Source organism: Myripristis murdjan, chromosome 21 (assembly GCF_902150065.1).
Source record: "Myripristis murdjan chromosome 21, fMyrMur1.1, whole genome shotgun sequence".
NCBI lineage: Eukaryota > Metazoa > Chordata > Actinopteri > Holocentriformes > Holocentridae > Myripristis > Myripristis murdjan.
In genome coordinates, this window is record NC_044000.1 from 8,705,485 (window position 1) to 8,732,959 (window position 27,475).

At 40.8% G+C, this 27,475-nt stretch overlaps 1 protein-coding gene across 3 annotated transcripts in view; it reads left to right on the forward strand.

Moving 5' to 3' along the window:
- Window positions 1–27,475, forward strand: part of lrrfip1a (leucine rich repeat (in FLII) interacting protein 1a) — a 48,699-nt gene that overhangs the window by 7,729 nt on the left and 13,495 nt on the right. For all 3 annotated transcript variants that reach the window (XM_030081410.1, XM_030081411.1, XM_030081412.1), the window contains exons 2-3: window positions 8,505–8,591; window positions 18,085–18,135. In XM_030081410.1, the coding sequence (XP_029937270.1) occupies window positions 8,505–8,591; window positions 18,085–18,135 (138 nt within the window). The remainder of the gene's footprint in view (window positions 1–8,504; window positions 8,592–18,084; window positions 18,136–27,475) is intronic.

The window sequence follows — 27,475 nt, forward strand, 5'->3', positions numbered from 1 at the left end:
ACGCAACATGTAGATGGTGTCAGATCCCTGAATGTTACCTGTATTTTTGGAATAGAGATTTGAATATGCAAGTGGGTTACCTCAGTTCAGTTAGAAAAACAGCAAGTTGCAGTTGCAGTTCACCACCCAAAGGTCCATGAAACCTGTAGGGGGTGCTGTGCCATGCCTTGCTATCACAATGTCCAAGGTCACATACTCGGGTTGCCTTGGTGATAAGCCCATTTTTTTAATGAATGGAATGCATTTCCTTGTCTTGTTGAGCTGATTGGTCCAAATGAGTGCACCCCTCTGTTCAGTTTAACAAAAGTGGTACAAATTCTGCACTATTAAATTGCAAAGGGCTTTTAATGCTCCCATTGAGATGCCATTTGTCTTAAATAAGGCTTTATATGACTTTTTCAATTTAAATTAAATAATTTTTTTTTTTTTTGCATTTTACCAGTTATTACTTGGCATTCCAAATCACATCATCTCCTCACTTAGGACCAATACCACATCTGTAACTAAAAGCTTATCGTAAGACGCACACACGCACAAAAGCTGTCATGATGTAACAACCTGACTTTTTCATTTTTGTCCACTTCATGGTCGTATCCGTTCCTCCCAACATTACCACGTTTAGATTACTTTACTTCTCTGTATTGTGAGACTGGAAATCCTATCTTGGATCTATTGTGAACCACTTTGTAAGCTTTGTGCTAAAGCACTGTATAATCAAAGTTTATTACGATTAGTTATTTTGGATCTCCTCAGTTGCCAGCAGTAGACAGCAGAAGTTGTATTGGTGTGAATGTTGTGATTATATGAATGAGAAGGAGTGTGTATGTCCAGCAAACATTCCCTCATGAATATGTAAAGGTAAAAGAATCTGATGTGAGAGCAGCATTAACACAGAAACTCACAGAAATGCCTTCCTATAATGAAGCTCCTGTTATTCACTGCTCTCAGGGCCACATTGTGTAATTTCCTGTGAGGTACAGTATTGCCTACCCCTGTAATGGAGCAGTGCTGTGGTAATAAGAGTTTCAACACAAACTGTGGCAGCAAGCAGCTCCATATTACTTCCACAAGATGAAACATGGAGGATCCTACAATACATAACGTGCTTGAAACATCAAGGTACCTGTAGTAGCTGTGGTATTAACTGTTGTTAATACCACAGCTACAGGACAACATGCCAGTGCCATGTTTGTTGAATGGCATTTGACTTTTCGCTGTTTCTATAATTAGGTACCCTGATTGAACAATGAATGTGCTGGTAGTGCAGATAGAGCACTGTGTTGACACTGAGCACTTACATGGTTTGATCTTTTTAAAGTTCAAGGAAAAAGTGACTTTTCCCACCTAGTTTTGCAACTTTCATAGCTTTGCTTTAATGTTAAAACCCAGCTGCTTTCCTTGTGGTATATTTAGAAACGTCTGAAGCATACTATTTATTTTACTCCTGGCCTGAAGTGGCCTGCACATTTGCTAACCAGTGTGTTTGAGGTGCTGAGACCTCTACAGCTGTTCTGCATGGTTGCGGTACAGCCTGAGGTTCACTTACATTGCTGTGTCAGCAGAGGTAGTGAAGAGGACGGTGGTTAGTAAAAGGCACAATGATTCCTTCACATTATCACTGTGTTGTGTGCATGTTAGGTTATTCTCTACATTTTTAACAAGCTCCAAAAGCTAGAAAGAAACTGCTCTTTCACCTGTCTAAATCCAGCATGAGTTTGCTGCAGTTCAAAGCCTTTATACATGAACATGCTAGCCACACAGCGCTTGGAAAGCACCGTAGTGCACAAAATATTGCACAGGCAAGACAAGTTCATTTACAATTAGGTGGGTTGACAACCACAACAACAGCACTAATTAGCTCAATGCCAAACATATAATTGAATTAACACCTTTTATTACTGTGACAAAAAGAAAACCTGAGCATTATAGGCAACTTACAAATGGCACTTGGGGATATTTTTTTTTTGTTTTGTTTTTTTACCCAGACCTCATTATCCAGAAGTCATGTAAGTCTTTCTCACTGCTGCTTATGAGGTTTTTTGAACTGTTACTCTTTGTGTGAACCGATTTGGTCGCTATCAGTGGGAATGGATTGAATGCTGCTGTCTGTTACAGCCCCACTTTGTGATTTAGACTAATAAGACGGGTGCATTTTCATATAAATCTTGCCTGTAGTGCAGCTGTAAAACCAAACAAAGCAGGATTTATGTAGATCTACTATACTATAACACTGTACTCCAGATGGTATGTTTAATTTTTTCAGGGTGGTTGTCTTACATTGAATCATTTCTGTAAGAAATTTTTAAGGGTGTGAAAACAAGGACTTCATTCACACAGTCCTGCTGCTTTTCTGGAAATGACGCTGGCCGTTTCCTTGACTCATGTCTGTGGGTATAGAATAAGCTGAGACTTGGCGATTGCTATGGCTGTATAACTTTTTACCAGCCACTCCCTGTTGGGCAATATCAGCAAGGTTTTTTACATTTTGCAAAGGGAGCACTTGTTATTTTTTGTAGTTGCTCAGCTAGTCATTATCACCATCAGAGGCCTTGATTGGATAATAATGACAAGCTTGCAGCGTTTTTTTACAAGTGCGTGAATCCACTTTATGGTTTCACCTCGTTTCAAGAGCAGTCTAACATCCACTTGGTCAGAAATCAGAGTTATTTCTGTATCCTCTCTTTGTCCAGTCTGTCAGCACTCACAGCCATTAAAATACCCGGCCATTTTGGTGGTTGAAGACTGGCATTCAGGGCGTGGGAATTCAGCTCTCTAGAGGCTGAAGCAGACCAGACTGGCATGTAGCTCTGGTGGCACTGGAAACCCAGATAAAGACTCAAAGGCCTCAGAGACTTGTCAGCCGAGAGAACAGATCTGGTTGACAGGAGTCACAGGGGAATTGCTGTGACATACAGTACGTAGCACATACACACACATACACACACACACACACACACACACTATAGGGCTCACAGTCACAATGAATCGGCTTTTTCAGAGCATTCGACTTCCTTAGTGTGATGTATTTCCTGTTGAAACAGAGTCGTGGGGTGGGATATAACATGACTAGGGTCATTTAAAAATGTAAACCCATGGGATATAAGTTAGGGAGAGAGCCACAGTTTTATTTAAGGGGAAGGGCAAAGAGGCGGGATTGCTCCAAAATCTTTGGTATTATTGGCTGGAATTTTCATGCCCGCCTCCTGATACAGTAAAACTGTATGACACACAGTTTTCCAGGAATTAAAAGCAATGTTTTTGTGAAGCTGTAGAAAACTGGCAAAGATAACATGGAAATTCAGCTTACAAGATATAATATTTATTTTTCCATTTCATTGTGACTGTAAATATATTCAGTCCTGATAAGGTTTCAGTTGAAAGTTACAGGGAGCAGATTTTTCCTACTGGACATAATAATGTAAAATTTCTGCCACCTTGACCTTAAATGCTAGAACAATAAACCCCCTCACCTATGTCACTAAATGCCATTTTTGAACATTTAAGAAATTTATAAGGTCATTACAAAGTGCTAAATTTGTTTCAGCATCCAGCTTTTGCAATGAACTAGCTCATTTGCTCTCAGGAGGAAAGTCACACCGTTGAAATTGTGCTGAATTAGAGCAGTTTTGATAGAACCCGAGTCCATGTAGGTCATTATAAATAGCCATACAGGAGGCGGAAGAAGTCGGATGTGTGATTCTGTCTTTTGGCCTAGATAGGCAGTGCATCTTCCCGACGAGAGGCAGGTACAGCCTCACAGGGTCATGATGTGTGGGAACGCAGACGATCCGGGCTTCCACATGCTTACAGTGACCGACATCATGGTGTATTTTGACAACTGCAAGAAGGTACATTTTTTTCTTCAGGAGAATTGGTTTTATTATATGTTTTTATATTTTATATGAGACTTATGAAGTTACTGAGGTATAATATTTGTATGGCAGAACTGTGGCAGATTGTACTGAAAAGAAACCTTAGTGTTTGGTTTAAGCTGTTTAGTATACCAGGTGGGTGGAGTTTCCTGCATCAGGGCAGCTTAGGCGGTGTCTGGTAAGTCATCAATCACAATAAAATGTTAAAATCCACTTTGACCGTTTTTGCTGTGACTGCCTAAGCTTTCCGACACTTGTTGTTGGCTGAATAACCTCTATTTGTCAAAACCCATCCATCTTATGCTATCCAAAGTTTAAAACAATTGTCCCGTGTTTCTGCACAGTGCATCTTGTAGATGATTGAATAATGGCATAGGTGTACAGATTAGTGCAATTGACACAAACCCACCTACTAAATGATGACAGTGGCTGTTTTAAATCTAACATTCCCTTGGATCAGTATTAGCAATTCTCAGCTGAGTAACCTCTTGTCTTGAGCCAGCTCAGTGATGCTGATCACTGTTCGTAGGCTAATGTTATATGCAGTCACCGTGTTTCATATTTTAAAATAGCCTTGAGTTGAACGCCTTGTGGTTTCACAAGTTGCCCTGAATAAGTGAGTGAGGGTTCGGGTGAGGTTACACAGCAACCCAGCCCAGTGAAAAAGAAAGCAGTAATGTAGTCGATCAAATGACACACACCTCCCAGTTGCTTTTTTTTTTTTTTTTTTTTTTTTTTTTTTAAATAAGGGGTGGCCAAACCTGGGTGGCATTGATATTACTGATATCGATGCAGTACTGCAGATACTTTACAAAAGAGGCGTCAGGAACAAAAACCCTGTGTGTGATACAGATAAGACAGGAAAAACATTTTCCTATTACACTAAATCAACTGTGACTTAGCTAATGGCCAGTTTTTATACTGTGCAGGCTTTATGGCTCTTTGACACTCATGCTGGACTTCTGTTTCTTTTTCTGCACTTTCTTATGTACTCTTGTTATATGTATTCAACAAACGAGATTGACTCTAGCATGTGCTGTGTTAGATTGGTTCTTTGTCCTCATTAGATATTATTCCACTCTAAAGTGATTTGTTATCCACCAGGCGGTGTACCAGGCGAGGTTTGACCCAGTTCCATACTCCTTTGCCAGGATGTGTCAGGGCCCAAGTGGCATTAGTTTAGTCAGGAATAAATGCTCTCTCAGATTAAAGAGTCACTTTACTTGATCCAAAGACACTGACTGCAGTGGGAACCTAACAGCATGCTAACTGTATTTCATTCTGGTTTTCAGAGGCATTTGCCTGAGACTGAGGATGATTACTATTACCAATTGTTTATTATTGTTATTTCTTTATTTGTTTACAAATATCTATTTATTTGTTCTTATGAAGATAAGTCATAACATTAACTCCAGCTGAAATCTGTTTTAAAGTTCTTTTGAATTTTTATATTTTGCCAAATTAAGATGAAATCAAGAACAAATTATGTACTACTATTAGGCTTCTTGGTGCCCCAAATCGACCTTTTTGCAGCTGCGTTAACTCTATTTACAGTATTGCTAGTGTATTGCTACAGTCTTAATCTTCTGTTGGCTGTACTGTATGCTATTTTAATGTTGGCTGGCAGCAGTTCATTGTGGCAGAATAAATAAAGAATAGATACTGGCATAGCATGGCTGGCATAGAGCATGGTCGACTAGTAATAGATGAATCTGACACCTGAGTCAAGTGCTACTTGGCAACAATTTTCAAAGTTTATTTTGCCCTGCTTGCAGTGCCAGATGGGTGGGGTTTACTTCATCAGGGCAATATAGAGCGAGTCAAGTAAGTTATCATTCACAGAAAAGTATATTATGGCATTGGGATGCTTTCCTGTGATTGTTTACATGTCGCTGGCACTTATTGTGTTGTACTGTTATGTGGTAAACCCCGCCCATCTGTCATCAGAGGAAGCCAAAGCAAACCATTGAAAGCATCCACAATTTTTTTTTCACCCCAGTCTGACTGACATCCATTAAGATGTCTGTGGAATTTCTATTTTTGCAGCTGCCTGTGCTTTTAATTCAGTCAATAGCTGGTCTTGCTTTTTTGATGCAAACCAGTGACAGATGATAAGCTCTCAGACTCATAGCCCTTAACCTCTGAGCTTGTTAATGTCACTGGATGGAGCGCTTCAGTTCCCTCCAAGCAAAGTCCGCTTGTCTAATGGAGGTTTTCAAGTGCTGCGTTTTTGTTGCTGGAGGCTAAAACAGTGATGTCATGTTACTCTCCTGACACGGCAAGTTACTCAGCCCATGGGTAACAGAAAAAAGGGTTGTAAATAAAAGAAACTCAATGTTCCCATACAGCCCGACACAAAGTTGTGTTTGAATAGGGCACTCTGTCCTTAAGCACATGGGCACAAACATTAAGAATCCCAAGGACAAATGGCGATCATCGACTTAGAGGAAATGCCATTTAAGTAATCAGCGAATGAGCCAAAGCAACAGCAATCACTGAGGGTTTTTCCTGGAATGGCTCCCGCACCACAAAGACTATTGTTTCCAAGGATTTTTTTTTTTTTTCTAGAACATTTTTTCCGTATCGTGTATATGAAGAATGCATTATTGATATCATTTATTTAATTTTGATCATTTACTTTACAGAGTTTGCTGCACTTTAAACATTTATTTTCAGGCCAAGTTCTGCTACACATTCATACATGTTCTCAACCAGAACCTGTCTAATTGGTGGTGAGGTTAGTCAGGTGCCTTGCTCAAGGGTATTTGTTGTGGGAATGGGCACCATTTTGCATTCATTTTCTCTGCTGAGATTTCTGAGTTTTTGCAAACATTGCACACTTGCACTGCAACTATCACTTGAATCTCAGTGGGCAGACCTCCCCTCTATGAGCCCGTGCTGAGACTTCATCACAGAACATAGTGAATCTTCTGAGTGTAAAACAAAGGATGAAAACGAGGATAACTTGATACTTGACCCAGATCAATGAATAGTGAACTCCGATAGAGAATGTGTTTCTGGTCTGACAAATCACCTTAGAGCACAGAGAAACAATTAATCATCCGGCCATATACTTGAATTTCTTACAAGAGGCAGATTTGAGTGATTTTTTTCCTTTGGCAAGAATTTCCAAAATAGTACATTTTTCAAGATCAAAGAATCACAGAGCCAAGAGAGTGATGAATAGAGAGGTTGGGATGCTGAATCTTTCTAAAGTGTGTGGCTTGTGTTACTTTGGTGACTGTGACTAGACAGGCTTTACTTTTCCTTTTTTTCCCAAGTCAAATGAGGCAAATGCAGCTATCTAGCGATAAGGCCCCCTTTTAAAGCCATGTGAGCAGGGTTTAAGTAAGAGAGATAAAGCTTTGTGCGTGAGTGTGTGTGTGTGCATACGTGTATGCCCTTTGTGCAGGCTTGTGTTTGAGAAAAAGATTGTTTCTTTGTCTGTTTCCTGTTACTGGGTCATGGTGTCTGACATTGGGAAAATGCATTAGTGTGACTATAGGAGGGATTACAGCTCTGCCTCCATAGAGCAGTGACCCCGCCTAGAGGCGAGAGGCCATATTCTGTCTACTGCAGAGTCAGAGGAAGGAAGTGCTTACACACACTCTGACTCACACACACATACTGACACACACTCAGAGAGATCCTTTTAAGGAAAAGGCCCTGCTCTTGCTGGCTTGCTGAGAGGAGCAAAGGCAGGCAATAACTTCATACACAAAAATATAAATACATATGCACACTTGGACACTGTTTTGACTGCATGCATGGACGAGTCTCAAGGTTTTCACAAGTTTGCAGACGCATAAATACACTGTGCCATATCTATTAATAGTCTGAAGCACACTTGATACTCTGTGAGCTAAGACATGACTACAGCACTATTGATCCATGTAGCAAAACAGTATTCATAGTGTAGCACCTCTCTGTTAATGTTTATTTTTGATTGATTAAGAAATTTTTCGGTGTAAGAGGCAAATGGTTTTAAAATAAGCAATGTGATTCCAAAGTTACACATTTTAAACTAGAAAAAAACAGCTAGTAGAGCACGTCTCTGCCAACACTATGCAACTGTCAAGAATCGCCATTTCCACGTGTTATATTCACCAAAAGTTAATCATGCCCAATGCTACACTCACAGTGACTACCCTCTCCATGAAGTTTCATGATTGTTGCCATGAATCCTTTCAAAAGTTTCATGCATTGTTATATCAAGCAACACCAACTGCCACGCCTCACTTTGGCCAATCAGTGTGAAAAATTAATCACTTTTTTAGATATCCTGCTAATAAACAAACCAAGAGACAAAAAGACAAAAGAACAGGGCAAAAACATAAGCAGAATAAAATTTTTGAGTGTACACTGGTACAACTCTGTTGTCTTGCACCATTCAAACAACTGGCACGTTCATCCCTGCTATTTTGACAACTAACAAAACTTGGTGGTGCATTTAATCCCCAACCATGACTTGCATCTGAATTGTTCAAACACAAGGAACAGGAATTGTGGTCACATGAATATTCTCCCTTTATGTTTGTGTAGTTGTGTGCCACTCAAGTTCAATTAAAACCACCACTCTCTCACTCGTCCATTTTATTTTCTCTTTTCTGTTTCCCTCTGTCTGTTCTTCAGGCCGAGGCCAGGTTGGCAGCGAAGAGGGCAGCCAGGGCAGAGGCCAGAGAGATCCGCATGAAGGAGCTGGAGAGACAACAGAAAGAGGTAAAACTTGATGCTTTTGTTTGATTTGGCTTCAGATACACTCACAGATTTAAAGCAGTGATACAAAAAGCAACTTTATGGGTAATTCTGAAGGACAACACTTCTTGACTTTGTTGCCTTGACATTTGTCGGCTCAATGACAAAGGAACACCTGGGTGGCAGGAAACATTTTGAGATGGAGGCTTCCTGAACTGGGCCTCTATGCCACATCTAAACTCAATAATTTAACATATTTAGTACATATTGGTAACATATTTGAACTTCAGCACTATTCCATTCTCCTTTATCAGATATCAGGTAGCTTATAATGCATCATCCAAAGTAACAAGGGGATTTCAGCAGTCACAAGGGTACTCTGTTGGCAGTTAGGAACAAAGGCATTTCCTGTCAACATTGCTTTACATTCTTCAGCTGGGACTCTTTCATCCTGTGCTGGGTCATGGGTCAGAGGTGTAAACAGTGTGCTGTAACCACCATGGCACAAAGGAGCACAATACTGGGGATTTTCTAACAGTCATATTATAGTCTCTATAGAGTGCAAAGAAAGTTTCAGACTTGAAAGAAGCAAATTATGACTTGATGGCAACAATAATAGTGAAACAACACTTCACAGTAGTCTGTAAAAAATGTAGTTGTAGGACTATAGTTCACTTTCATTACAAGTGCTAACCTGATCATCTGGTTATTAGTGATGTGTTGCTCAAAGCGTGCCCTGTGACCTCCTAACTAACCGTACATTATGACAGCAGAGTGTCGATGTTTTAAGCTCCCTGCTATGTTGGGAAGACATTATGGGGTTAGCGAGGTAACGTTAGGTTTAACCTGGAGTTTCCCATGTCACAAAGGTGGCTCACTCTAAAGCGGCATGGAGCACCAGCTGGCTTCAGGCTGGCTTTGTGTAATGCAATTTTTAGCAACAGACCTTTTTCCTAGCAGTTGTTTACACATGAAATAGCAGGTAAACACAGGTGTTATTAATGGCATTGATTAAGGTATCATTTGGGTGTAAGTGATGCTGTGTTCAAAACAATTCAGAAGTTGAAACTTTAACCCGCTGATTTACAGCCGTCGACATCATTGTGTTCATGCTGCAGGTTAATGTTGGGGAAAAGGAAGGAAGGAAGGAAGTTTGTCACCAGCGTTTAAAAACCTACGTTAGCTCATTGTGACCACACTGCACTACACAATGTGGTACTACCAGCTAGTAGCTAGTCACAATGAGGCTAGTACAAGACCCAGGAGAGATGGTAAAATAGCTGTACTTCAGTACAAAACAAATTGTGTGTTAAAATATCAACAAATACTTTTAAATAACAGTACCATTCTCACCCTTAACAGTGAAGGCCACCATATTTGATGTTGTCACTGATGTAAAGTTGAATAAATTAGAGCTCTGAAATGACACCTTATATTTCTGGGTTTGATGCTGTACAAATCATTTTTAACAACTTGGAGTTTGTTTTTTTCTGAGATGTAAGTTGTCTGAATGCAATAATTGCTGGAATGCTGGAAACAATCTGATCCGCTCAAACAACTGCTTGGAAAAAGGTCAGTTGCTCAAAAATTGCATCACACAAAGCAAACCTGAAGCCAGCTGGTGATCCACCCCGCTTAAATGGACCAGAACCTTAATTAATGTCATTGGTAACACCTGTGTTTACCTGCTGTTTCATGTTGAAATGACTGTGAAAAAGTCTTCCCCTGATAGGCTGTAAATGAAGCTTTTCTTTGTCAAAAGACTCATTCTGATGTCCCAAATGATGATGCAAACCCAGTTACTCATTTTCATTCAGTGCTCCTACTATGAGGTTTGAATTTGGGTTTATTTCTATTCTTTCTCACAGTTTACAACTAAATATATGCATCTCATGTTTTATTGTTGTCATCTAAGAGGAGGTTGGATTCTAGTTTTCAGAACTCTCCATGTTTGTTCTTAGCTATGCTGCTGTTAATATGTGCTTGCAGCATATGATGTCCAAAAAGCATCACATAGTCGAAAAAACACTTTGAAAAAGATCAAACTAAGTCAAATGTGTACAAATGTGAATTGCACTGCTCATTAAAACACATTTGAGTGACTTCTATGTTATTCAAGTGACTTGTATATGAAGAGTGAATATGAGTGCAGCTACACACATGGACATTTTTTGTAGTGTGGCTTCCCACTGTGAGGTTTAGTACACATTCTGGCAAGCCAATGAGTGGTAAGTCCTCAAAGAGGCTCACTAATTACTCTTTCAAGAAGGGGTTGGGCCTTTTCCAGTGAATCTCAGGCCAAATGAGGAATTTCCTCCAAGAGGTTTATAAATGGGAAAATGTCCAGGTCGTACTTTAGTTTGAAGTGTTCAGTTTCTGAAGAGCCAAAACCATGGCATACTTTTGTGATGACTTCTGTATCAGTTTGCCTTTATTGCCCATTTTATTCAAACAAATTCAATTCATTTCTTTTTTATTTTACATGTTTTTTTTTTTTTTTTTTTTTTTTACTGGTCCATCTAAAACATATGTGTTTCGGAAAGGAATCCGCAGGCGATAGGCGATGAGTGTGTGACCGCATGATGTTTTTTCTGGATGCATCTTTCCTCTTCCTCTTTGTAGCTACAGGGTTTGTATAGTCAGTCTTTTAGGTTTACGTTTCTTCTGCCTTCACATCAAGAAACTGGATTTGGATTTGTTTTCACAGAATACTGGTGAAAAGGTGTGACTGAACGAAGATTCAAAATTAACAGGTGTTCTGGAGACAAATCTCCCACAAAGTTCACAAAATACCCAGGAAAATAAAACCTTATTTTTCATTTCACCTACTCTGCCCGGCAGGCAACCATCAGTGAATTGTAGGAGCCATGACTGTAGGATCCTTTCCAGTGCACAATCGGCAGTTTGTAATCAGAAGAGTCTATTATGTAGCCTGAAGCAGTAGAAAATTATCACAGCAGAGCAGCAGGTGACAGTTCCTACCCCTCACAACCAGTATGTCAACACAAAGAAAAACCAGTAGCCTGTTGTAAGAAATACCTGAAAACACTGAGCACCAGAAGATGGAGTGGAACTGGTCTGCTGCCTTTTTCCAGCTGTGGGGGTTATGTCGTTATGCTTCAAATTAAAAAAAAAAAAAAAAAAACATGAAAAATAATTCTTAGTGAGTTCATTTGCTAATATGTGATGACAATGTCATAGCTCTGTATGATTACCCCTCAGAGAACCAAAGTGGCTCTAAAAATCATTCCAACAGAGCAGGTATTTCTTACACTGGATTGCGCGCTCAGTCTCCGGTGCCAGTGTTGGCATCAGCACTGCATTCTGATTCTTGTTGAAACAGGTGGAGAGTTGAAAGTTTGTGTGCGGTTGTGTGTTTAGACTGCTGGTCAGCGGTGTGCTGCTTGTGTTTTTCTCACCCTGGTTTAGCACATCTGATCTCTACAGTGGGGAGCCTCTGTTTTCCTGGCTCACTATTCTTAGCTTACAGTAATCCCATACAGAGCAACAAACTTGTCCCTCTCACCTGTGCAAGCCTAACTCTCTGAGTATGCCTATTATCTTTCCCCGGAAACGGTTTGGTGGTTAAGACCCCTGACTCTGTAACTACATGTAGGCCAGCTGCTCTTGAATTAAATCCCCCGTAACTTTCTCTCCCGTGTTCTCTGTTACACAACAATCTTTCCCACTGTCCATTCCCAACATTGTTATCTATTACATTATACCCATTTCAGGAGTACTGCAATAATTGCCGTTTCAGTAAAACAATTATTTTGCAATCAAAACACAGGTACTCACACACACACACACACACACACACACACACAGACACCAGGCATTCTTACTGGATTAATGGTCGTTGTTAAGCTGCATCTGATCAGGAGGTGTGCATGTGTGTGTGTGTGTGTGTGTGTGTGTGTGTGTCCCTTAAAACCTTCAGCCAAGTTCCAAAGTAGCTTAGCAGGCTGCGCTCCTTGGTCTGGCCTGTAGTGGACTAGTTGTTGCAGTGTTGTTGACATCAGCGATGGGTCGCTGCGCTCAGAGCCACGCTCAGTATGCTGACTTTTGGATGGTTTCTCACACACTGAACACAGGACTTAAGGCTGGATTATTGGCTTTATAGCAGCGTAAACGCAAATCGTCTGGTTGTCTCTCTGAGCGCGAATCTCAGTGTTCTGTCACGCCGTGATCCCGTCTGCACGACACGCCGCAGTCCCTGCTGCTGACAGCTTAAGGATGCACCCCCTCCTGGCACCCTGAGAGCAGCAGGACGGCTGGGCGTCGGCTGGCAGGGAGGGGGCTGAGGGCCACCCTCAGCGGGCGCCCACAAACCCCTCCATTGAAGAAGGGGAGTTTGGTGAGTTGAATAGGACGAGTGTAAAACACTTAAGTAGCTTGTGTAACTCATTGATGAATGCGCTTAATGACTGTGCGTTTCTCAGTCCCTAATTGGGTGTCCAGACACTTAATGGGAGTTAAGTCAACAGGATCCCTCAACATTGTAAATCCTCACTTTTTTGCACTATTTGTTGACAATGTTTGTAGCATGTTCTGCCGTGGTAGATGTTCATTTGTGCAACACACAGTTGTAAGCAAAGGTAGAGAACGTGTTTTGGCTTATAATCAATGGTTGTTTTTTTATTGGTAGATGTCATAAGTTATAAAGCAAGAGGTGAGATGTCACAGTTTAGCGCATATAGATGAAGAGATTTAAATTAAACTATTGAATTATAATGTATTAATCTAATATTTTACATAGTTTATGCTTTTTTTCTTATAATGGAACAAAAGGTTTTTTATAAAGAAGCAGCACATTTTATGCAGGGATTGTATGAAATAGGCGGTGTAATATTGTTGTTCTTTCCTCATAGTAATGTATTGCTGTGCTAATGAAAGATATCACTTGTTTTAATTAGGCTATGAAAAGCCACATGAAATTCTTCATTTTTTAAAATGAAAGATAAACACTAAATTGGATCATATTCCAGTATGACAACAAATGTATATTTTAAAACATCTACCAAATAACATGAATTTGTGGAACTTTCTGGCAATGCCCATTCATGGTTTGATATTTTATTAAAACAGCTGACATTAACATTTGTTTCATAATTGAAGGTGAGGATGACTATGTAAAAAATAAAATTGCTCAGTCTAAAGCCAGAAATAGTTCTCATGAGGAGGAAATGCTCCCGTCTAGACAAGACCACAACAGATAATTCTGAAAGTCTGCAGCGATAAGAGGTTCTCAATGTCGGGGCTTAACCTCTCTGACAGGACCTCTACATTAGGAGCAGTGGGCTTGTGCGGACACAAGGCTGTTCTCCAGTCACAGCAGCACCCCTAGATAATCAAGTGATGCAGTGGACAAAAAGGTCAGCTGGAAATAGATTTGTGAAAGCCAGAATTACAAAGCAGCCAATCCATATATTGGGCAAGCATAAGAGGTAGACAGTGGTGGTAAATCTGGATTAGAGGACTGGGCCAATGGGACAGACAGTGCCACTGTGAAGATGGGGTGTACTTTAAATATCGGCCAGATACCATTTGCTTGGTGCACGTATTAGGAATAACACAAAGAGGAGGCGAATACTGTTTTTAATTCACAGCAGGCATTTTGGTCTTAAACAGCTTAAGAAACATCATTGAAAGATGCAGCAGTGGAGCTTTGTGGTCGATCAGTGGCCTTTTTGACAGATTAACAAAGGAAAGATTGATAGCAATGTTAGTATAGTAAGAGACCTGAAACTGTAATGAGAACAGAAAGCTTCATCACTTAAAATGCAGCTCCTTTAATATGACATCTCTTGGTGAGTATTATTATTGTTATCACTTGTTATCACTGTAGTATTTCTTGATTGTCACATCAGAGGATGTCTAGATCCTAGTATGTGAATGAGTCTGAACTTGCTGGGAATGCATTTGGTAGTTGACCTCCAAACTGAATTGTTAGTCTAGTAACAAATCGGTCATGTGCATTTTCTTTTCTTTTGCAGTTTCTGGTTTTGCTGTATTGAGTGATGATATTGAATGATAATGGACCTGCAGGCTTGGCCAGTTTTCTTAGACAGGGCTTTTGGGCTGCATTTGTGGATCCCAGGGATCTCAGACCAGTGACTGCCAACTTGCATTATCACTAACTTTATTCCCATTCGCCATGAGGAAAACAAGTTAAGATTATGTACAGTCCCATGTTAGTGACATATAAGCATGGGTGGAGCTAGAAAGTGTTTGGCAAAACAGGTTGGCCACCCACACTATTCATTATGTCTCAGCATGATGGAGAACTGTCTTTTCCTAGTTGTTTCCATTACGATGGTTGTGTACAAAAGCACATCACTTACTTCACTGTGTAGCTTTACTCATCAGGTAGACAGGACTGCTACTGTCCAGTACACACACACACACACACACACACACACACACACACACACACACACACACAGTGGGTAATTTCTCAAATCCATTTGTAATGATGCCAAAAGCATCTCTGTCTCCAAGAAATGCTTTCAATGTACAGAGTTGTTCTGATTGTGGAGCCTTTACCCCTGTGAATGAAAGCACTTCTAATACATCCATTGGTTTTATACAAGAACAGACACTGGCTCTTGGTGTTGTCATATAAAGTTTTCTTTTGAAGCCCCTTCTACAATAATATTCTCGTTAGCAGCAGATGTTAATTGGCCCAAACAGAGTCAGTGAAACCACCGATAATGGAAGCTGCTCTAGACCCTGAATCACAAAATGACTCCTGAGCAGGGGGAAGTAGCTTTTACAACATTATTCTTTACTATAAATTTCTGCTGGCATTATAGTATATCACTGTGTTGTAGCAGCCCATACAAACTCAGAGATGAAGACTCCAGAAGTACGTTCTCTAATCATGTGATGTCATCCAAATGTATTTGCATACAAAGAGGATTATGGGAGATTAAAATTGCCGCGGGAAGGGTGAGGATTTTAGCCACATGAAACAGATGCATTCATGTACAGTACCTTTTGAACAGTACATAAAACTATGGATGGTTCCACCACGCTTTGAGGTTACAATTTTAGTTCATTTTTACAGTTGTACTATACTTTTATCATGTAATTGTATCAACATATATATATTGATAACAAATTAAAGAGAGTCAGTTTGTACTAGATGTTTTTTGCCACATGATGACAGCGGTTCATTTTGCTCAGGAGTTTCCCGGCTGATTTTGGCTCCTGAAGACCATGGTTCTACAGTCAAAAGCACCAGATTAAAGTAACTCTTAAAATCTGCCAGAGTTCAGTTGTTTGTTACAAAACTCAGATGAGTAGTCATGGAAACAGACACACCCTTCGAGGTGGCACGGTGACATTGGCACACTGCCAGCGGAGGCATGCCGTTGGTACCGGCCTTAATCACGATTGAACTGCTCAAGTTCCTGGGCGGGTGACTCTTGGTCCTGTGTGCAACGAGGTGTTTCCCATTCCTCAGCCCTCTCCTTCTCATAGCACAAACCACATCTTGTATCTGTTCTCTGCATGCTGTCGGTCTCCACCACCTTATTTTCTTTTTCCATGTAGCTCAGTTTGCCTTTACTCACAGGCACACAAGCAGTGATTTTATCCATTTCTATAAGACATCTCATTTTCCACTGTTCTTATTAAGCCTGTTTTTTTGTTTTCTGTTTTTCTGTTTGATTTCCCCCCCGATTTCTTCTCTGCCCTCCTTCGGTGTAGATCTTTCAGGTCCAGAAGGTAGGCCTCCTCTTCCACATTTCAACCTTGCAGGATATCATCATCATTTATTCATGTATATTTATGTAATAATCAGACATTTACTAAAAGTTATTTTCCAGACAAAGCTTATATTTAAAAAGTTTATATACTCATAAAATGGCAGCACATAATAAAATGATAATGAAAATCTGCTACCTGTGGTCTGTTTTTCCTCGCCCTCATTTCCTATCTCTGCCTGCTTCAGAAATATTATGGCTTGGACACCAAATTAGACGACCGAGCGGACAGCAAATGGGGAGATATTGAACAATGGATGGTATAGTTTCTGTGTTGTGATGACCTTCCTTGAAGTAAATGCTATGCATGTGCTGTTTGCATTCAGATTATTCTTCAGTTCAGATTATTTTACCAGCGTATGCACTGTTCTCATTTTCTCGCTGTCTTTACGCATGGTTTTGATTTTGGGAAGCTTTTACACTGTGCCAAGTGTGCCTTTGGATTCCAGATAATTCCTGTCAAGGCTTAACAAAATAACAGATTATGATTTATCAAAGCTTGTCCAATAATGATAATCCACTTATTCAAATCTGCATGACCATCTGTCTGTTAATGCATGGGTTGAGTTGTATTTACTACTTTAGCTACTTTAATTTTAATTGTCCCACATGATCCGGGAGGCTCAAATGCACCAGTGACACACTTGAGGGTGACTGGTAGACTGTCAGATTGTTTTTCTAACTAACTATGGTGTTTTTTGCACTCACTATGATTGGAGAGGTTGAAAAGTAAACTTTGACATTTCATTAGCTGGGTGGACAGTGGACAGTCCTTGCATGTGGTCGAAGCTGCAGTGTCAGGAGGCTAATTGTGTTTGTGCAACATGTGTGTCTCCGAGGTTTGTTGACTGGATTACTTGGTCACTGATGGTCACTAATTAAGCACATGCATGGCTGTGTGTGGGAAATGGTGCTGTGCAGAGACTGTGCACGTTACCACCAAGCCTTGGAAAAAGTTGCCTAGAATTGCCTGTACCTTATTAAATTTGAAAAGGACATTGCAAAAATATGTAGAAATGAATATTGCTATACATTCTGACTGAGTCATTCACCTCAAACAATTTCCCCTGTATCAGTCATGTCCAGTTCTGTGCCATGGAAGAGTCTGTAGGCTTTCACGCAAACCAAAGATTAGGCTACAGCACCCGATTTCATATATTAGGCAGTAATCAGTAAGATTGATGGCACAGGATGGGGAACACTGACCTCAAATGTCATTTTGTATCTGGCGAAAGTTTTCTTCATCATCCATCTGTCTGCTTGATCTTTGACATCTCTTTCTTCCTTCACTCCCTGCATCTTGTCTTCATCTTCATTTCCCGCTTCCTTCCTCCAGGAGGACAGTGAGAGATACTCACGCCCTTCACGGAGAAACACGGTTTGTAGCTCTCCCTCTTTTTCCATCTTCTCATGCTTCTCCTCCATAATCCTGTGCTCCATCAATTATAGAAACATCTGTCTCATGTCTCATGTTTGCTGTGTAATGCATTCAGTGGGCCTCATGTATAAAAATGCTCTTTGACTTCATTTAAACAAATTGCTTGTAAGCAGAAAAGACCTTTTTTTTTTTTTTTTTTTTATAAATGAGACCCAATGTGTGAAATCTATGAATAACTAAAATTTAATGTATGTATTTAATTGCAGCTGGTCAGCTCGTGTGCAATGTCATAACTGACTGTCCACCATACATTGTTTCCATTCTCAAATCCCTAACCATCCATTTCTATGTCTCTCTCTCTCTCACGCAGCTCTCAGACGACGATGAGCGGATGTCAGTGGGGAGCAGGGGCAGTGTCAGGGTCAGTATCACTCAAATACCTCATGCCTTCAAATTCCATATAATTCCCATCAATGCGGGTTGTTTTTGGAAAACCCTAAACGGCCATGTCAACAATAATCCAATCAGTTTGAGGTTCACAAGCGTAGACCTCTGACCTACTGCCTGGTTGGTTATGTTGGAGGTTCAAGGCAGTGTGTTTATACCCAGTAACTTAACAAGGTGTTATCAGTGCCGCTGGCTGTGCTCGGCTCGGTGATGATGTTTTGGTGTCTTTTGCACAGTCGGATCTTGATGCTATCGGAGCCTACGGCGGAGTAGTAAGGCTTTATGTTTCTGCAGAAAGCATATTGGACTAACTGGTTTTTTAACTTTGCTTGAGAGTTTGTCGTGCTTGAGTGGATGAGTCAGTGTTGGACTAACAGTTGGCTTGTAGACTGCAGTACATACAAAGTTCCTCCTATCAGTAATGTCAGATTAATGTTTGGCTTTATACAGCAAAGACATGAATCAAACATAATCATCCCTCCCTCATAATGCTAGGCATGTTGTGTTTGTGTATGGGTATTATTCTCCAGTTTAGCAATTTAATGAATTGTACTTCTAAACTTGTTTTTTTTTCTGTTCTTACAAGCTTTTTTAGTGTGTGTGGGATGGCATGGCATGGCTTAAAGGCTTCTTATGGTTTGTTATTTTACAGTTCTTGAGTTCAGAGGGAAATGCATGATACATAAGTGTTGTTGACTGAGTTGTTGGAATATTTCTGAAATAGTCACATTTTTTTTTTGTTGATTTAATGAGTCAGTGTCCAGTGATTCCATCATGTGATTAAAAAAAAATCTCTCTGTAAAAGGCACTTTGTGTTTGTTCAGTCACTTTTTTGGTATTGTCAGGGAACATTGATTACATTGGAAGTGATGTGATTTTATTACTTAGAAAGAATGCTATGTTTGCCCATGTGATCTTGTTCATATAATTCATGTACTATTATAGAACAAGCTTGCCTCCTACCCACCAGACTGCTCCAACCCAAACACACAGTCAGCTCTATTTTAGACTCTGTTATGTCTCCAAATATGAAGTGATATTTGTGTCATGGCACATTCTTGTAGAAATGACTTAAGTCCTGATGGACTGCCAGACCTGAAGTTCTGGCTCAGCAAGTCCAAATAAATTAACCAGGTAGTTTTGTTTGGCTGATTGCATGTTAACACAGTCTGTCCTTTTTAATCCAATAAAAATAACTGATGCACAAACATGGGTGCATGTTTGACCATTTTACCAAAGTGCCTTTCAAAAACTAAAATAATCATTAAAATCTAGAAATAGAAAATGCCAGACATGCTGGTTTTGTTTTCACATTGAATTTACTTTGTGTACACATTTACTCGTCTCCCTTTTCTGCCATTGCTCTCTCTCACTCTAAGGGCTCTTCCTCACACACACATAAGAAGTCCAAGAAAAAGAAGAAACACAAGCACAAAGACAGAGATGTATGTAAAAAGCTAAAAGAAAGCAGAAGAAATGGCCCACATAGAAATCACTGATATTTCTCACTCGTGCGCATGTTCTCTGTCTGTTCACAGAGCAACGGCTATGATGATGGTTACAGTGTAATATCCAGCCGGGTTAGTAGTTGTTTGTCGAGATGAGTCGTTTAGTCTAACAAATGAGCAGTTAGTTGAACTGCAGTAAGTGAATGGACATGTTGATACATTTTATCAATTGCATGTTACCACCTGGAAAAGGAAAGCTGTAGAGGAGATCCTGATGTTTGTGTCTGTTTTCTCTCACGCTCTCAGAGCTCCAGACTCAGTGATGAGAGCAGGGTGTCTCGCTCCTCCAGGCTTGACCTCACGGTGTGTGTTAGCTGCCTCTGAGCCTTATGACTGAGTGTGTGCTGAGTCAACATAGATAAATATTTGTGCTCAGAAATGGTTTGATGAGTTGTATGTATTTGTTTTGTTTTGGTTAAGCAACTATATAAGCAAAAATAACAGATCTTTTCTGTGTGTGATGTCTGTATAACTAAACCTCCGATCTGCACATTGTGATAGAACACAAATGTGTGCAGTCAGATGGCTGTGATGAGAATTACATTCTCTTTCTAGTGCTATTAGTAAGGGCATTTTATCAGATATTTGACCAATCTGCCAACTAAATCGTTACCAAGAAATTTCTTCACCAATGTGTTTCTAAAGGTGTGTAATAACATGTATTAAAAGGTTGAAATTCAACTCCTGGGGGAAACCTCATAAAAAACTGCTTAAAGTCGGGGTACTGATAACCAATTTTCAAAAATTCTAAAGTGCTTAAATAGTTGGGGGCCTTATGGCAAAATAAGGGTTATTTCGCGCAAATTCATCTACAAGCGCCAAATTTGGCACAGATGTAGCTGAAGGCATACTGAAATGATTCAGCCAGGGCGCCCGAGCCAGAGACCCCTGAGGCCAAGATGGCGGCCAAATCCAATATGGCCGCCGCCTGAAAAAGGGATTCGGCTATAACTTTTGAACCAGATGAGATACAAATACAATCTTGATGTCTATTTTACCTTTTTTGAGCATGGGAAACCCATAAAAACACTTACATTTGCCAGGGCGCCCAAGCCAGAGACCCCTGAGGCCAAGATGGCGGCCAAATCCAATATGGCCGCCGCCTGAAAAGGGATTCGGCTATAACTTTTGAACCAGATGAGATACAAATACAATCTTGATGTCTATTTTACCTTTTTTGAGCATGGGAAACCCATAAAAACACTTACATTTACCAGAGCGCCCGAGCCAGAGACCCCTGAGGCCAAGATGGCGGCCAAATCCAATATGGCCGCCGCCTGAAAAAGGGATTCGGCTATAACTTTTGAACCAGATGAGATACAAATACAATCTTGATGTCTATTTTACCTTTTTAGAGCATGGGAAACCCATAAAAACACTTACATTTGCCAGAGCGCCCGAGCCAGAGACCCCTGAGGCCAAAATGTTGGCCAAATCCAATATGGCCGCCGCCTGAAAAGGGATTCGGCTATAACTTTTGAACCAGATGAGATACAAATACAATCTTGATGTCTATTTTACCTTTTTAGAGCATGGGAAACCCATAAAAACACTTACATTTGCCAGGGCGCCCGAGCCAGAGACCCCTGAGGCCAAGGTGGCGGCCAAATCCAATATGGCCGCCGCCTGAAAAAGGGATTCGGCTATAACTTTTGAACCAGATGAGATACAAATACAATCTTGATGTCTATTTTACCTTGTGTATTACTAGCTTGCTGAATGACTGCTGTAATCAGGTCACGTGGTTATGCCACAAAGTATTAATATTGGACTTAGAACCACTGCATTTGACTCTATATACATACATGTAGTTGCGCCTGTAACTAATGAATCTGTATAGCAAGGGGTGACACTTTCATTGTCAAGTGTGTACACACACACACACACACACACACACATATATATATATATATATGTGTGTGTGTGTGTGTGTGTGTGTGTGTGTGTGTGTGTATGTATATACATATATATATATATATATATATATATATATATGTATGTATATATATACAGTACAGGCCAAAAGTTTGGACACACCTTCTCATTCAATGTGTTTTCTTTATTTTCATGACTATTTACATTGTAGATTCTAACTGAAGGAATCAAAACTATGAATGAACACATGTGGAGTTATGTACTTAACAAAAAAAGGTGAAATAATTGAAAACATGTTTTATATTCTAGTTTCTTCAAAATAGCCACCCTTTGCTCTGATTACTGCTTTGCACACTCTTGGCATTCTCTCGATGAGCTTCAAGAGGTAGTCATCTGAAATGGTTTTCCAACAGTCTTGAAGGAGTTCCCAGAGGTGTTTAGCACTTGTTGGCCCCTTTGCCTTCACTCTGCGGTCCAGCTCACCCCAAACCATCTCGATTGGGTTCAGGTCCGGTGACTGTGGAGGCCAGGTCATCTGCCGCAGCACTCCATCACTCTCCTTCTTGGTCAAATAGCCCTTACACAGCCTGGAGGTGTGTTTGGGGTCATTGTCCTGTTGAAAAATAAATGATGGTCCAACTAAACGCAAACCGGATGGGATGGCATGTCGCTGCAGGATGCTGTGGTAGCCATGCTGGTTCAGTGTGCCTTCAATTTTGAACAAATCCCCAACAGTGTCACCAGCAAAACACCCCCACACCATCACACCTCCTCCTCCATGCTTCACAGTGGGAACCAGACATGTGGAATCCATCCGTTCACCTTTTCTGCGTCTCACAAAGACACGGCAGTTGGAACCAAAGATCTCAAATTTGGACTCATCAGACCAAAGCACAGATTTCCACTGGTCTAATGTCCATTCCTTGTGTTTCTTGGCCCAAACAAATCTCTTCTGCTTGTTGCCTCTCCTTAGCAGTGGTTTCCTAGCAGCTATTTGACCATGAAGGCCTGATTTGCGCAGTCTCCTCTTAACAGTTGTTCTAGAGATGGGTCTGCTGCTAGAACTCTGTGTGGCATTTATCTGGTCTCTGATCTGAGCTGCTGTTAACTTGCGATTTCTGAGGCTGGTGACTCGGATGAACTTGTCCTCAGAAGCAGAGGTGACTCTTGGTCTTCCTTTCCTGGGTCGGTCCTCATGTGTGCCAGTTTCGTTGTAGCGCTTGATGGTTTTTGCGACTCCACTTGGGGACACATTTAAAGTTTTTGCAATTTTCCGGACTGACTGACCTTCATTTCTTAAAGTAATGATGGCCACTCGTTTTTCTTTAGTTAGCTGATTGGTTCTTGCCATAATATGAATTTTAACAGTTGTCCCATAGGGCTGTCGGCTGTGTAGTAACCTGACTTCTGCACAACACAACTGATGGTCCCAACCCCATTGATAAAGTAAGAAATTCCACTAATTAACCCTGATAAGGCACACCTGTGAAGTGAAAACCATTTCAGGTGACTACCTCTTGAAGCTCATGGAGAGAATGCCAAGAGTGTGCAAAGCAGTAATCAGAGCAAAGGGTGGCTATTTTGAAGAAACTAGAATATAAAACATGTTTTCAGTTATTTCATCTTTTTTTGTTAAGTACATAACTCCACGTGTTCATTCATAGTTTTGATTCCTTCTGTTAGAATCTACAATGTAAATAGTCATGAAAATAAAGAAAACACATTGAATGAGAAGGTGTGTCCAAACTTTTGGCCTGTACTGTATATATATGTGTGTGTGTGTGTGTCAACCCACTCAATGCGGCGTCTAGGTATGGGCTACACCACGTTAACCTAGCTAGGTAGGCAATGGAGCAGACAGCTAGCATTTAACAAAATAAAATGGTCATCAGATGTAGTAATACACAAGGTAAAATAGACATCAAGATTGTATTTGTATCTCATCTGGTTCAAAAGTTATAGCCGAATCCCTTTTCAGGCGGCGGCCATATTGGATTTGGCCGCCACCTTGGCCTCAGGGGTCTCTGGCTCGGGCGCCCTGGCAAATGTAAGTGTTTTTATGGGTTTCCCATGCTCAAAAAAGGTAAAATAGACATCAAGATTGTATTTGTATCTCATCTGGTTCAAAAGTTATAGCCGAATCCCTTTTCAGGCGGCGGCCATATTGGATTTGGCCGCCATCTTGGCCTCAGGGGTCTCTGGCTCGGGCGCCCTGGCTGAATCATTTCAGTATGCCTTCAGCTACATCTGTGCCAAATTTGGCGCTTGTAGATGAATTTGCGCGAAATAACCCTTATTTTGCCATGAGGCCCCCAACTATTTAAGCACTTTAGAATTTTTGAAAATTGGTTATCAGTACCCCGACTTTAAGCAGTTTTTTATGAGGTTTCCCCCAGGAGTTGAATTTCAACCTTTTAATACATGTTATTACACACCTTTAGAAACACATTGGTGAAGAAATTTCTTGGTAACGATTTAGTTGGCAGATTTTCATATGTTTCCCTTATTATATAGTATAGCATTGTTTAGGTTTAATGTGTGTCTCATCATCTGTGCTCTCTGACTCAGAGCTCCAAACTGAGTGATGACAGCAGGTTTTCTCGTGCTTCCAGACTAGACCTGCAGCCGGTGGGTGGCACTGCACTGGAAATGGTTTTGTAAAGCTACTTACTAATAGCCTGCAGGGCTTTTTCTGTAATTTTGTGTGGCACACTCTGAAAAATTGTTGCATTTTTAATTTGTGCATGATTTTTTTTTATCATTGTCTAATGTCACTGCCACTAACAAAACAAGTTTCAATCTCAAACGCTCACAAACTTTGCAAATGTTAAGTGTTTAGAAATGTTAAATAAATACAAGGGGGGCATGTGACTGAGTTTTCAGCTCCAGCACTGCTCCATGTTGAGTTGAATATATTTCAAGACCAGGTTAGCTATCACTGCTGTCGTGTTGCTGCACTGCAGCCTCTAGAGATCACTTCAGTCAGTGTGTGCAGCATTGTGATGCCTATCTCTTTAGATTTTCTGTTGATGATATTTGAGTGTCTGTGTATGACACTCTTTTCTTTGTCTGTTCAGCCTTGAGGGCAGTCGCTTTTCATGATAACTTCTCAATTCTTCTGAAACTGTACAGTGCATCACTTCCTGACAGCAGAAAGTCCTGCGAGACATCTGATATTTAAAGCAGCAAATGTAAAGACTTTGATGAACTGGTTACAGGCTGAATCACAGTGGTGTCTCGTCAGTCAGAGGTAGAGAGCAGCAAAGTTAAAACATGCCAGACTTTTAATTTAACTGGTTTGTGATCTTGCTTGTGTGCATGTCCCCGATTTGCTCCACGTTGGACTTGAGTGTGAGTTACGTTGTACTGATTTGCCCCACACTGCAGTGTTTTGTATGAGTGCAGTAAGAAGATGGGTGAATAACAACACTAGTGACTGGTTTGGTAATTTTAAATAATGTAGGCCATTGTGTTCTTTGCTTCTTGTCATGTATCTTCATGCCCATCGCTCTCCTCCCTCGTTCCCTCCTCCTTTACTTCCAGGTATCTTATGCTTCCTCTGACTTGTACAGTCTCAACGGTCTGTCCTGTTCCAAACAGCGAGGCTCCTCTTACAATGGCTACCAGGTCTGTACACGTATGGAAACCACCTTTAAACTGGAGGACCCGGGTTTAAGCCTGTGTGTCACTGATGTGGTTAGTGTGATACTATAGGCTGAGACTGAAATTGGTAGATTGTCCTGTATTCCAAAATGTCAATGACCTGGTCCTTTTAACCATTTGGGGTTTTTGATAGAGTTGAAGGCGAGCTCCACTTCCAGTTCTGCTGAGGAGAATTATTTCTATCTCTCATTCAGAAAGATGAAGTGCACGCTCTGTACTTGCATACACACTGGATATTAAGATTAGTAAAGTATGTGATGCTAAAGTAACCTGTTGATTTTCCTTGGCTGTTGCCTTGGTTTTCACTGACAAGGCAGCCATACATGGCTCTGCTGGAGGGAACACAACCTAGGAAAATACATGAATAAATTCAAAATACTGCATTTCACATTTGCAAGCCACAGTGTTGTTAGAAAGCCCTTATTCAGTTACCATTGAATGCAAATAGCACCGTACACCGCACACACATGCAAACACACACACACCTCTCACATGGCTCGAATCTGCTGGTCCCTCTGTTTTAGACATCCAGTTGAATTTTTACTTTCCAATTCCTCATCCTTTCCAGTTCTTCAGTCCGCTCAGTCAGATCATCCACCAGCGCCGTCGTAGGGTTGGTTCCATTCATTTAACCTGACTTTTAACCCCCCGTAACCTCCACCCACTATTAAGTGTCAGTTGTTATTCTCATAGTTTCTCACCTGTGTTCTCATGAGCACCTGAAATGGAGCATGTTTTGTCTGAACAGCAAAGGATTTGGTGATTGCCTCACAGGCTTCCAGTGAAATGTTTTGTCACCTGTACAAATTAGCAGTAACCCTTTGATATTCAAGCACACGATACTGACGTCAGTGGTCGCACACATATACACATTTCAGTTTTAAGGGTGAAGGCAGTGTCAGTTTTCTCACCACAGGTCACAAATCATGTAATTAAATCTGCATCAAAGGAGTGGCACCCTCTTTTCACACTGATGATGCGAGTGTGCACTGCTCTTAGCCTGTGTGTGTGTGTGTGTGTGTATGTGTGTGTATGTGTGTGTGTGTGTGCACATGCGCGACATCTCATACCTGCAGGGCTCCTTATATGAAGACAGCCTATGCAGCGGGGCGCGCTGGGTCGCTGGCTCCAGCTCTCGTGTAAGATTTCCTGGAATTGTGGTCTTGTTTGGTTCCGTGTACCCGAGTGGAACTTGGCACAGCATGAAATGTTGCTGAAAAGTATTTGCTATCCCTTGATGTTTTACAACCTCACATCTGAGACTAGGTGAATAATGTCAGCTGTCCTGATTGATGATACTAACAGTGAGTGTCAAATAACAGTTTGAGCAGTAAAATGGATCTGGCATGAAATAATGGATTGGTCTGTGTGAGTAGTTTAGGATTACCTGTAGTTTTTTTGTTTGTTTGTTTGTTTTTGGCATAAAATTCCAAATTATGACAGTAACTACCCTTTGTGTGTGTGTGTGTGTGTTTTGTTCCAAGGGTTTTTTTTTAAGTGCTGCACTTGAATTTGTTTGGTTTGACTGAAGTTAGGTTTGTATGGGTTGTGGTGTTGGAACTTATATGTCCTAACTTAAATCTGCAGAAAAAAAGCTGACATTGGTTTAAATAGCTAATAGCTGTCTCCAACATGGGTGTTCCAATGACAGGCTTATTTCAACAGCACTCCTCCGTTCCTCTGTGTGTGTGTGTGTGTGTGTGTGTGTGTGTGTGTCTATATATGTGTGTGTCCGTTTGTGTGTTTGTGGATGCTTGTTTGCCTGTGTGCACATGTGCAGACACATGATTGTCTGTTTTCTCCCCAGCCGTCAGAGTACAGTAGTTATCGCAGCTCCAGCTCCAGAGCCTCTTCCAGGGCCGGCTCGGCCCGTGCCAGCCCAGTGGTGAGCCCTCCCTCCCCTGACACCCTGACACCCAACGCTGGGGCCTCACATTAACACAGCACCACCACAGTGTTGTGTTAAAATGCGTTGGCCTGTCTGTAGTGTGTGGATCGCAGGATGATGATCCACTTAAGTGGATATGCACATCTGCAAAACATAACAAGCATTATGTAATTACACCACTAAATTGGTGTGATTCTTGTGATTCTCTCTTCTCTGTGAAGGGATAAAGAACTCTGCCCATAATTACAACATGTTAAATTCTGGGAATTATGCTGTTTCAGTTATGTGGTATTTGTTTGCTGCATAGGCACAAGAATGTTTAAATTTGATTTGTATCTGCAGACATTGCGCTGGTCTTGTGGTAGAGTGTGGTGGTACTT